Source organism: Ostrinia nubilalis, chromosome 24, assembly GCF_963855985.1.
Source record: "Ostrinia nubilalis chromosome 24, ilOstNubi1.1, whole genome shotgun sequence".
Lineage (NCBI taxonomy): Eukaryota > Metazoa > Arthropoda > Insecta > Lepidoptera > Crambidae > Ostrinia > Ostrinia nubilalis.
The window spans coordinates 5,943,837-5,956,692 of record NC_087111.1 but is presented as its reverse complement, the minus strand read 5'-3'; the positions used below and the strand labels follow the sequence as shown (position 1 = coordinate 5,956,692).

Sequence of the window (12,856 nt, the reverse complement as noted above, 5' to 3'; positions counted from 1 at the left end):
GCAATAAAAAGGTTATTTCTCAATCGTCCACAAAAATCAATTGCTCTGGCGTGCCCCAGGGCAGTATTCTTGGACCTCTACTTTTTATTTTATACATTAATGATCTGCCCAATGCATTGAAACATGAATGTATAATATTCGCGGATGTCACTACGTTAGTAATAAAATCTAAAGACAAAAATGCCTTAGAAAACTCATGTAAGGATGAATTAAGAAGAGTTGTAGAGTGGCTTGAACAAAATAAATTAAGGATAAATCTTCAAAAAACAAATGCTATTCACTTTAGAGCATATCACCAGGCAGATGCACCTTTGAGTATCAATTACAACAACACACCTATACAACAGGTCAACTCTGCAACATTCCTAGGCATAACCATAGATAAACACTTGATTTGGAAAGAACACGTTGATAAATTATGCGCAAAACTTGACAAATTCGTATTCGCCCTGCGTCGCTTAAGATTAGTGGCCTCTCGAGACACTGCTTTATCGGCATATCACGGTTATGTGTCTTCAGTATTACGATACGGACTAATCATATGGGGACACTCTGTAGATGTACAACGAGCGTTTATGGTACAAAAAAAGTGCATTAGAGCCTTATGCGGTGCTGATTACTTAGATCACTGCAAACCATTATTTAAAACCCTTAAAATCCTGCCGTTACCCTGCCAATACATATTGGATCTCTGCATGTTTGTAAAAAAACATCCACATTTCTTTCCTTTACATGACACGGTGCTTGGAAAATGTAATAGCAGAGACAAGAGTAAACTATATGTTCCTGTGCAAAGACTGCAAATATTCTCTAACAATGTGTATTGTATCGCAATTAAAATATACTCTAAGCTTCCCTCTAAAGTAAGAGAATTGACATTAAACAGATTTACATGCACGTTATATAAATGGTTAATGCAAGAGTGCTTTTACTCAATTAGAGAATATCTTGACATAAAAATAAAAGAATCAATGTTTGACTGCTAACTGACGACTCAAGAGGGATATGTGACATTGTTGTATAGTAATTAAGAATGCGTAATAATAATGATTTATATAAGTATGTAGACATCGATTGTAATTACCTATGATTTATAATATTTCTACGCCAACAAAATACGGCAGAATATGTAGAACTTTGTCATTTTAAGAACTGTTGTAACCATATTCTTTGAAATAAACTATTCTATTCTATTCTATTCTATTCTAAATGAACCTAATTTTAGCGACGATAGCCGAACGGTGAAGGTGTCGGACTGGTCGACTCGTGATCCGAGGAACGCGGGTTCGATCCCCGCCGTCTCTCGAATATTGTGGTGAACACTCGTAACACAAGCAAGCTTGCCACGAGGGGTTAACGGGACTATTAGTAATTTACTATTAGTACTAATATTATTATTTAACTTTAAAAAAAATTAAAAAACGTACAGTTTGTGAGTAGTCTTGATTTTCTTGAAGCAACCCGTGTATCCTCTCCGAGGCGTCTCTCCTCACGTCGCCAATAGTTATGTTGACCACCTTTGTTTGTTCTTGTTTCTCATTCGGACCTGTAACAAAAGAAAAACATAAATTACCACTCAATAGCTTAGTTAGTTATTATCTAAGAAATAAGAGCTATTTTTTCAGAGCAGATGTTACGCTTGATTTAACGTCGAGTGTCCCTTCTGCGATTATTTTTTTCTTTTTTTATCGTATTCACTTTGTGGGTGGGATTTATGTCGAACAGGTTCTAAATAAGAATGACATCACATCTTGGTATAAAATTTGTAACCCTGAAAAAAAACCTACCTTAAGAGAATTAGGACCCGAACCAACTACCTTACGAAAAGATTGGTCTATGTAAGACTGATGTAGAGACATTTAATAGGACATTCTTTTAGTTTAATGTAGGTAGTTTAGAGAGCTAAACTGAAAATTCAGTATTTACTTAATCTACACTAATAATATAAAGAGGAAAACTTTTTTTGTTTGTTTGTTTGGTTGTAATGAATAGGCTCAAAAACTACTGGACCGTTTTTAAAAATTCTTTCACCATTCGAAAGCTACATTATTCACGAGTAAGGGCTATATTTCACCGGGACACCATGGCGGCGCAACCAGTCGCCGGCTACCAACAAAATGTATGCAGCTTTGCGCAACCAAACGGACACCAGTAGGCCTAAGATGCGCGCCGTGATAACTTTTATCGACGTCAAAATATATGGGCAAAATCGATAAAATGGCGTGATTACCACTTATCGCGACGCGCATCTTAGGCCTAAAGGTGAGTAACTCTCTATAGAGCTGTATACGTTTTGTTGGTAGCAGGCGACTGGTTGCGCCGCCATGGTGTTCCGGTGAAATATAGCCCTAACATAGGCTATATTTTATTTTGGGAAAAAAATAGGGTTCCGTAAAATATTTGGGTTTTTCGGAGTCCACGCGGGCGAAGCCGCTGGCGGAAAGCTAGTAGAGAAATAAATGCAAAAATATCAATGTTATTTTTTTTTTACCAAGATGGTAATTCTCGGATTTTTGGTATTGCTAATTGGTAATCACTTTCAGTTAAAAAATATCTCCATTCTTCATACATCACTCTCGTCTAACACCGAGTTATTCCCGTCGCCAGTTATTTATCGTCCAAACCGTTGATATGTGCCGCGGAATGCATCTTGGGGTGCGGCCCACTGACCCACTTCCGATACACGTTGTTAATTGTTTGCGAATCACTTGTGATGAGTTCAAGCAAAAGGTTCTAGGTTTAGTCCCACCTGAGGCACAAATTTTTGTAAGAAAAAAGTCACTTTTCAAAAGTTTCTAGTTTTATTCGCGTCGCCGCAGACTACATACTTTTCATTGGCCGTTAGTTTGGTCGACTTCAATTTGTATCGACCAGCAGATCAAGCGCCGCAAGTGTAACCGGATCGGCCACACTTTCCCAAGGGACCCCGATCACATCCCCAAGCAGGCTCTAGATTGGAATCCCTTTGGGACTTAGGACATTAAGTCAAGTAATGCCCGTTTTCACCATCAGTCCCTCATTTTTAAGTGACGCCTATGGTAACACATAACAGGTATTTCTTTTCGTATTGGTCATTTAAAAATTAGGGATTGATGGTGAAAACGGGCATAATAAATCAATTTGTATCAAGAATCGGCGGATACCAAATCGGTGCAGTGTGCATTCCTACTTTGCCCACACTTTAACCTTCACTGATTGGGTTTTTATTGGCGGTCAAGCTGTAGTTCCTGGCTACACAGGAGTTGCAGCGGTGGGAACGAGAGGTTGGAATAATCCCATAATTACTGCTTGACTAAACTATTGGTCAACAGAAAGTTATTTTTCGTCCAAACCGTTGATATGTGCCGCGGAATGCATCTCGGGGTGTGGCCCACTGACCCACTTCCGATACACGTTGTTAATTGTTTGCGAATCACTTGTGATGGGCTTCCCTTGAGTTTAGTAAGTTTTACCACAGTAGATAAATCATAATATTTACTGTGGTTTTACTAGCCCGCGGGTTAGGTCGAACCTTCGAACTCCTCCTATGTTCTTCTGATTAATTTCGTTGCGGGTCCAATGACAGTTTAACTTTCCCCCGAGACAAACTTGACCTTCACTGGTTGGGTTTTTATTGGCGGTCAAGCTGTAGATCCTGGCTACACTACACAGGAGTTGCAGCGGTGGAAACGAGAGATAGGAATAGATCCGTGGTCTGTTTTTGTTGCAAAATAACCTGTATTACGACCAGATAAGACTCTACTGTGTTTAACTTGATATGCAGTCATCTGTACAGTTGGATGTTCAGGAAGGTCTTTGTCTCGTTGCGGGATCAAAAGTATGATCGAAATAAATTGTTAGGTTTCAGAGTAGTTTATGATTATTTAGTAGTCAAGTATTCTGAAACACTATCATCAATATCATCAGTTTTTCATCTCTGACTTGAGAAATAAAGGTAACTATGTATATGCTCAGCATCAAACGTTCATAACTAATTTTCTGCAACCCCTCCAATCGTCCTTCTATTAATACTCGTAAATCTCTATTAAGAAAATTCTTCAACATTGGATTGGGCACGAAAATGTAACTTGCAAACATACGTTACAGTCAGTTCCCTACATTTTACTCTCACAAAAGCCAAAGCTAAAAGCTAGAAACGACCGAAATATAAAAACACACGACCAAACCCGGCTTAAACTCTGGACATTTACATCGCAGTCAAAATACATGAAACCGACAAGAATAATACGTTATTCTAGACAATACACTCGTGCACCGCTCATGCTCTTCGACGAAGTTTCCAGCACAAAAGACCAGCCATTTCACAGGTGTTATTGCAACCTTAAAGTAACATTTCAACGCCACAACACGGGTACACACGGGACTGAAATACGCGCGCGACCGCGACGTTTATTTTTGTTAACGTAAAAATAGTCTGTCAGTGGTCGATGAGGTCTTTTTAAAAGTTTACGGCGCGTTTAATGTGTTTTTATGTGTTTTGGCGTTAACCAGTGAATAAATAATTTGGAGATCGGTAGGCCTCATCAGCATTGTAATCTAAATTCCGCAATAAATCAGTTACAAGTAAGCACTTTGTAATTGTCTTCATATTCGTGGCATTTTTAAAGAGAGGAATCATAATAATCATGATCTCCAAGTGTTGGACTTGGAGATCATGATTATTATGATTGTCGCTTACCAAGGTTGGAGATTATGGCAAAACCTTCCATTAAAAGGACGAGGCCATGGTCCAGGCTGTGGACCATGGCCTGTGTGTAACGGGTTGTTAATGAATCGCAATAATATTTTTTGCAAAGATGGACCGTTTCTGGACGCCTAAAGGAGCTAATCCTTTTAGATATAATTTATAAAATTCTCTATTCTTTTACATTGGCAGTGCCTCGCTTACGCACAATGAAATGGTTTAACGCCCGTATTCACAAACATTACTATGAGGTCTCACAGTGCGCGTGGACGCACTGGGTGACACATGAACTAATCATAGAGCTCTATTCAACGCTGTGCGTTCGATTTGCTGCTTCACTTAAGCAAACTTTGTTTGTGAATACGGGCATTAGAACTGAATGACCCAAGAAAAACGTCGAAACGTTTCCGCACGGGAAAATCACCCGTATTGTCCACTACTGTTTATTATACAGCCCACTACACTAATCCCGCGCACGTCTACGTAATATTTCCCCAAAAATCCAGCAACACTCGCGATGATCTAGGGAATTCCCACTTGCCTCACGTACAGCTGAAATAATGAACGAACTTGATAATGTTGAGTGCACGCATCTCTTCAGATGAAAAGCTGGGACCAATTTTCTTATGGAATTGGTATATGGAATGGGGTACATGAAATGGCGCTCTGTCTGTGCAAGTCACGGAAAACATAATGTAATTTGTCGCTTAGGACTTATTGATATGAGAATAGAGGCGACAATAGCACAACGGTAAAGGATTTGGATTGTTGGTTTGATAGCTCGTCGATCACCGTCGACCGCTAGACTATTGTGGCGAACCACTCATAACAAATATAAATGGGTTAACATATTTCTGTAAATAACGTCACAAAATTGAGGGATTATTGTAAGTTGATTCAAGCGCGTAGGAAGTCTCTAAATAATTTTTCAAAAAAATGATCCCTTTAGTGTTTTTTTTTTAAGATTAATATGAAATATAATAACAGTTTATTAATATTATTATGCTATCTAAGTGACTTACATTTATAAAAGGAGTTATCTGTAAACTGAATAACTGAATGAGATTCATTCAGCTAAATCAAAACCACTGGCATCGTCCCAGGCAGAACTATTAAGTCCAGTACTCAGCCGCATATTTGATGTCAAACTGGTGATTTATCTAAGTGATTAACTGAAACTATATCCGATGGGCATTTATCAAAAATGACCTTTCAGTAATTATAGTACTGAACTCTCGATCAAAAAACTTTGACATAAGGCTTTGTATTCCCTAAAGGCTAAAATTAAATGGTATGAGACTTGTCGCTGGGTGGACACGCTTAGAGAATTCAACCAATCACCCGTGACGTCATAGGATCATTTATTGAGTGATGAGTTTTGTTTGGTGACAAATTCTGTTCTGTGATTAGTCCAAATATTGAAACTAAGCCATCAAAAGCCTAAATCTACGAGCGCTTTAAACGCACACAACATTATTTCACAGTTTGGACACCTGCTGGCATCTCTTAAACTTGACCAACCCAGGTACTTCAGTTGAATTATTACAAATGGATAGCTGTAAAAGTCCGCCTGGCTAGCCATCACCATCTTACCTAAGTCTGTCGCCATAACAACAATGTTAACAGCATTGTTGTGTTCCGGCAGTTAGAGGTAAAATAGCCAGTTCCTCCGTGATTGAGGATTCCGGGTGAAGCTCGCTTCCACCTTCGGCCTGATCATCACATACCATCAGGTGAGATACAAACCAAGAGCTTCCTCGTTGTGGATAAAAAATAATAATTATTATGTACCAATCCAACAGTAAATACATTTTATTATATCAGTTATAACGAACATCGAAAGTATTTTAACGATGTCGATGACATAGATTGTGAAACCAGCCAAAATAATATCTCCAAACACCAAAACAATGACTCACTTTTAGTATATTTACACATCAGGGAAACGTGAATCAGGAGGCGTATTGACGAAAAAACACGATCTTCAAAGCATATTAAATTGGCGCCCTCAAATCACTTCTACTGAATATTAGGATTTATGCAGACAATTACCTCGTTCTCGAGTTTTCTCGCAGTTTCTCGGATTTTTTTTATTTGTCACCACGTGTTCTTTACTCTGTTGTTAAAATTAACTAGTATCCTTAGTCCATTTATTATCGAATGATCTTGAGCCCACAGTACGTCGTCCGGCTCGTCGTGGGTAGGCCTCCCACTAGGTGGACCGACGATCTGGTGAAGTTCGCGAATGCCTGGATGCGGGCGGCGCAGGACAACAGTTTCTTTGCGGAAATCCTTGGGGGGGGCCTTGGTCCAGCAGTGGACGTCATTCGGCTGAAACGAACGATCTTGAGCAACTTATGCATTAAGTAGGTACCTATTATATATTATTATATCCTAGGGTTATTTTAAATCCAGCTTTAAACATTTATCTGACATACAATAGCGTCGTGGAAAATTTTCTCTAAAACTCGGCAAACATTGTTTCGTAGTTAGACACATTTCAGCCAGCTGGAGTGACGGACGACTTACAAAAAGTAACTTACAAATGGCAGAACCCTGCGACAAGCCAAAGACAGTCTAGCTGTAACGCAGTGACTGCTATAGACTGATGATGATTTAGTCCGTAAGCCTTTTCCAATTTCGTAAAGAAAGATATCTTATACAATCTACAAAATAGATTGACAGATTCTACTAAAGTACAAAGTGACCGATATAGCCCGCAGAATTGCTAAAATCAAGTGGCAATGCTCGTAGAGATGAAAAACTTCTCGAGTGGCGACTACGGGCCGGAAGACGTAGCGTGGGCAGACCCCCCGCTAAGTGGACCGACGGTCTGGTGAAGGTCGCAGGAAGAGCCTGGATCGGGCAGCGCAGAACCGGTTATTATGGAAATCCTTGGAGGAGGCTTTTGTCCAGCAGTGGACGTCATTTGGCTGCAACGAACGAACAAACTAAAGTATAATCAAGCACTATCAGTTGCCAAGCGCTTTGACCACCCTTTCTCTAATCATGCACTTAGTTATTTATTAATTAAATGTTAATTTAGCGCTACATTATCTCGCGCCCGCGGCATCCGATACAGGAAGCTGCCTCAATACTGGAGCTCGGGGAATATGCCGTTAATTATTTTATGAAGCTGTTAACATGAAATTCTGCATGGTAGAGCTTGCTTTGTAAACGGAATTTAAAGTTGTACCTGATAATTAATACAGGGTGTTAATTTTTTTTATTCATTACGCCCGTATTCACAAACAATACTATGAGGTTTCACAGTGCACATGGACGCACAGGGTGACACACGAACCAATCACAGAGCTCTATTCAACGCTGTGCAGCTTCATTTAAGCAAGTATCGTTTGTGAATAAGGTCGTAAAACTATAATAATATTATATAATAAATAATTACTAAAAGCGATAGCCCAAACAGTTTTTGTTTAATTTAAAGCCATAGTCTGATAGTCCTGAAGACAATAAAAATCAATTGTTACGCGATCTTATGCGACCGCTTGTGGTTTGATGGGATAAAAAATAATGTCAGACGAAAATCCACGAAGGCCAACTAGGTACTAATTGAGGCTATTTACATATTTTATGTTACCTACCTAGTTTCCTAATTCGTTCGTTTCAGCCGAAAGACTCCACTGCTAGACAAAGGCCTCCCCCAAGGTTTTGTCCGCATCCAGGTTCTTCCCGCGACCTTTACCAGATCGTCGGTCCACCTAGTGGGAGGCCTGCCCACACTACGTCTTCAGGCTCGTGGTCGCCATTCGAGAACTTTTCTGCCCTAGTGGCCATCAGCTCTACGAGCTAGCCCCGCCCATTGCCACTTGATTTTAGCGATTCTGCGGGCTATGTCAACCATTGGATCATCAGTTTCCTAATTAGTGCCTTTAATATTATGCCGACCATACAAAACAAGTGCATTTACGTTATCTTATCAGTAGGTACGAGCATACATTGATTTATCTTTGATTCGCTCCAATTAGCACACTTACCTAGATAGGTGATAATATTTAGAAAATAAATATTCAGAGTCAATTTTGAATCAAAGTTGTTTTCTACGGCAAAATCAAACAGATACTGTAATGTATAAACTAACTTTTAAACGGATAATTTAAATAAATGAAATATTCTAACAGGAAAAGCTGGCAAAAAACAAAGTCAATTTGGTAATTATTTGGGAGATCTATGTTCAACAGTAGACGTCCTGAGGCTGTTTGTTGTTGTTGTTGGTGATGATAAATCTTTTATCAATTTTCACAATAATTCCCAAATTAAAAGACTACAAAATATAATACGGTCATTCTCCGGATCTGGATTATTTTGTTGATTACCCCGACCTTTTTTATTTTTGAATTTAGAGTAAGTTTAGGTAAAACATTTCAAAATAGACATTATTACGAGCATATTTTTTATATTGGCCCATCTGTAGCAAGCAGGAATAAAAAGTTATGCGACATCAAAATTTTCATGGTCGGGGTAATCAAAGTTGGGAGTCAGAGTAATCAAAAATAAAACAAAATATTTTATTTTCTAAGGTTTTTTTTAAGTTATGGTAAAATAAGTGTTATTATAACTAGCCATTTGTTATTTTGATGTATAAACGACAATATTGTAAAGTTTCAACAAAATCTTTTTAGTAGTTGTTGCGTAAAAAAGTAAAAAACATACATATACATTATACATATTATAATATTAGTGACTCAATGTCCTATGTCTCCTATATGGGACAGAAGGCGTCCACAACAGTCCTCCATCGCATTCGGTCTTGAGCTTCGTGTTTGATCTCGCTCCAAGTCATAACAGTGCGCCGCTATGTTTTTTTGGCGTGACCACGTTTGCATTTTCCCTGGGGGTTCCAATCTAGAGCCTGCTTGGGGATGTGATCGGGGTCCCTTCGGAGAGTGTGGCCTATCCAGTTCCACTTGCAGCGTTTATTCTGCTGAAAGATCGGTATTTCGTGGCAGCGTTCCAAAAGTTCGTTGTTTGAAGATTTTGGAGAATTCGGCGAAGACAGCGGCTGAAGAAGATCTGCAGCTGGTGCGAGATAACCTTAGTGACCTTCCACGTTTCACGCCCATAGAGCAGAACTGGTTTGACGTTGGACCCGAATATTTTGATCTTGCTTGGGTCAATTTCCGTGACTGCCATACGGCTCGAAGTTGTGCGAAGGTAGCTCTGGCCTTGGCAATGCGCGAAGTGATGTCCTCTTCGGTACCTCCAGGCTCTGAAACGATGCTCCCGAGGTAAGTGAAATTGTGGACTCGTTGGACATCCTCTGCACCAACTGTGTGCAATTCCTCACTCCAGATCGCATCTCTTGGGTCTTCCGGTACTGATACCCTTGCTTTACCCTTTTTTCGGCACAATAATTAGAAGCCCCTTATGCCAGTCGTCTGGGAGTTCCTCTTCCATCCAGATGTTTTCGAAGACAGGTGTCAGGACGTTAACGGCGGAGTTTACATCGGCTTACAGCATTTCAGCGGTGATAAGGTCGAGTCCAGGGGTCTTGCCAATTTTGACGGATAATATTATGTATTAATAGGAGGTAGGATTTCATTTTAGTAAAGGGTAATTTTGCTTATTAAACGTTATTTAGTTAATCATTCATTAGTAAAATTACAGTATTATTGATTACTCGGTGACAAAAGTCGGGGTAATCAAGGTCGGGGTAGTCAAAAAATTAAGGTTTATCCTGAGCCCTGCCCAATCTGTAAGTTGAATCCCATATGTTTTAATACACAAAAATGCGGTTACATGGACCATTATTCCTGTACATTCTCAAGAACTTTCCATGTAAAGAAACCTAAAAAAACAGGATAGAGTAAATCAATCGTGCACTGAACCAAGGTCGGGGTAATCATATTCTTATCTCGATAACTCCGAAATCCTGCGACGAGTTGCATTACCGATCACCTCGGCACGCAGGCCACCACTAAAGGTTCACGGGGGAGGATAGAGCTCGTTTCTAAATTGCGTAGCTAGGGACGTAGGCGCACATTAGTGACGTGTCGGGGTAATCACGGTTAACGCCTGGACACAACTTCAAATAGTTATTTTACAAAACCTTTTAGTCATATAGTTATATCGTATTTAATTTATCAATGTTTATTTAATCAGTAATCGATTACATAAGCATTGAAAGCGGTAATAATAACGGATTAATTTATACGAGCAAATTTGTTCTGAAATCGGGAGCGCGGACACGTCGTGGTAATCAATTTTTGACGACTTACGATTTTTTTTAAATTACTTAATTTACTATTATTAACTATCTCTGTGGTTTAACAACAAGAACCAAAGTTATACTATTAGATAAAAATATTTGTTACTAAAATATTATGATATTCGGGTACTTTTTGGCCCCGGACACGTGATTTTCTTGGCCGGTGGAATGACCCAATAACACCTAAAATGCTCTTATAGCCTTACAGAGATTTGAATCCTCAAACGCTTCTAACACTGTTATCCACGTGAACCATTTATCAGTACCTCTAGTAGGAAAAACTTTCGAGTTCGTTTCGTTGCGTATTCAAAGTGTCATCGAAAAATTTTGTATGAAAAATTAAACAGCGCCCCCTAGGGCGGCTATAATATAGGGGGCGCTGTTTAATTTTTCATACAAAATTTTTCGATGACACTTTGAATACGCAACGAAACGAACTCGAAAGTTTTTCCTACTAGAGGTACAGTAGGACTAAGATGCGCGCCGCGATAAGCGGTTATCACACCATTTTATCGATTTTACCCATACATTTTGACGTCGATAAAAGTTATCACGGCGCGCATCTTAGGCCTACAGGGCAGACGAAAGTGATAAGTGATATCCAGATGCCAGCAATATTTCATATCAGTTAAAAAAACGTATTTTCTATCTTTCAAGTACACAACAGCGACCTCTTAAAATATTTTATGCGAACTGTTGACGCGAAATGTGATAGGGTTGCGTGATGGTCGGGATTTGGCCGGATTCTTCCGATTTTATGAATGACAAACTAAAAAAACTCCCGAAAAACAACTTAATTTTATGAAACTATAAATTATTTTAAGTTTTCCGAATTTTTGTCAAGCGAAACGCTGCCGATCTGACTTTTTCTACAGGCAGCAAAAGATGTAACTACAATGATAAATGTTGTGTTTAATATTAAGTTTTTACTTTAATTTTCTTTATTTCCTTCCGACAAGTGTCCCAAAATCTAGAAAAAATGCTTTTTCCCCGATAAAAGGCTCATTCGATCTGGGAAAGTGGCAACCCTGCATGTGAGTGAATTTAGAATCTGTGAGAGACGAGCTTTATTTAGAATTCCACTGGCGCCCCCTGGTAACAAGGCGAGTTAACTATATCGTCCGTTGACAGCCCTTTGGGAGGGGAAGCACGTGTGAAATCAACATTTTTTGTCAACATTTTCATGAAAATAATGTTCCTTTTAAGTTAGGGAGTATTTGGATGTGGACTCTGATTTTCCTTTTTTTTTATTTATTGTTGAATTTTTTTATTTCCACCATTGGGTCGTTGACATCAGTAACCAATAGTTTCAAAACTACTTCTATAAAAAAAAACCAATTAGGCCTACTTCTCAATTAACAGAAATGTAAAATATAAATTTAGTAGGTACCTTTGGAAAAAAGACATTATTTAGTACCTAATAAATCAAATCGATTTTTTGATGAAAAAGGAACGTCACAGTAGCTTGTCCAAATTCCCTAGAAAAAATACCTAGTTAGTAACTGTAAGTAGGTACTTTAGGAACTACATGGAGTAAAATAAAATAAATGTTCTTGTAATTAAATAATGGCATTACATACATTTCAATTTGCGTGATGCGTTAATCTGTGTTTTGGCAACGATCACTTGTAATGTAACTAAATGCTAATACGAGTAGGTAGGTACACTCGTGTTAGCGAATTTGAATGGGAGAAACTCATTCAATTTGTAAGACATTGAATTGATCACCTTATAATCTTACGGCTGGCAGTAATTGCATTTCAGTGGTCACTAAGAGATTTCAACTTGAGGATTTTCCCCTCTTAAAGGTAAGTTTAGACCAAAAACGTTTTGCTGATTTGCGAAATGACAACTGCTGATAGCTGTTCTTGAATTTGGCATTTCAAGAAAACAGTGAGAGTAGGCGCACACCGTTGATTTTTAGGGCCGATAGTTGTGTCCGAATT

The 12,856-nt window shown here is 38.8% G+C and overlaps 1 protein-coding gene across 1 annotated transcript in view; it reads right to left on the bottom strand.

Moving 5' to 3' along the window:
• The window catches only part of LOC135083920 (potassium channel subfamily K member 18), a 66,178-nt gene that overhangs the window by 17,552 nt on the left and 35,770 nt on the right, over nt 1–12,856 (bottom strand). Inside the window, exon 2 of the mRNA XM_063978676.1 lies at nt 1,428–1,546. Coding sequence (XP_063834746.1) covers nt 1,428–1,546 — 119 coding nt within the window. The remainder of the gene's footprint in view (nt 1–1,427; nt 1,547–12,856) is intronic.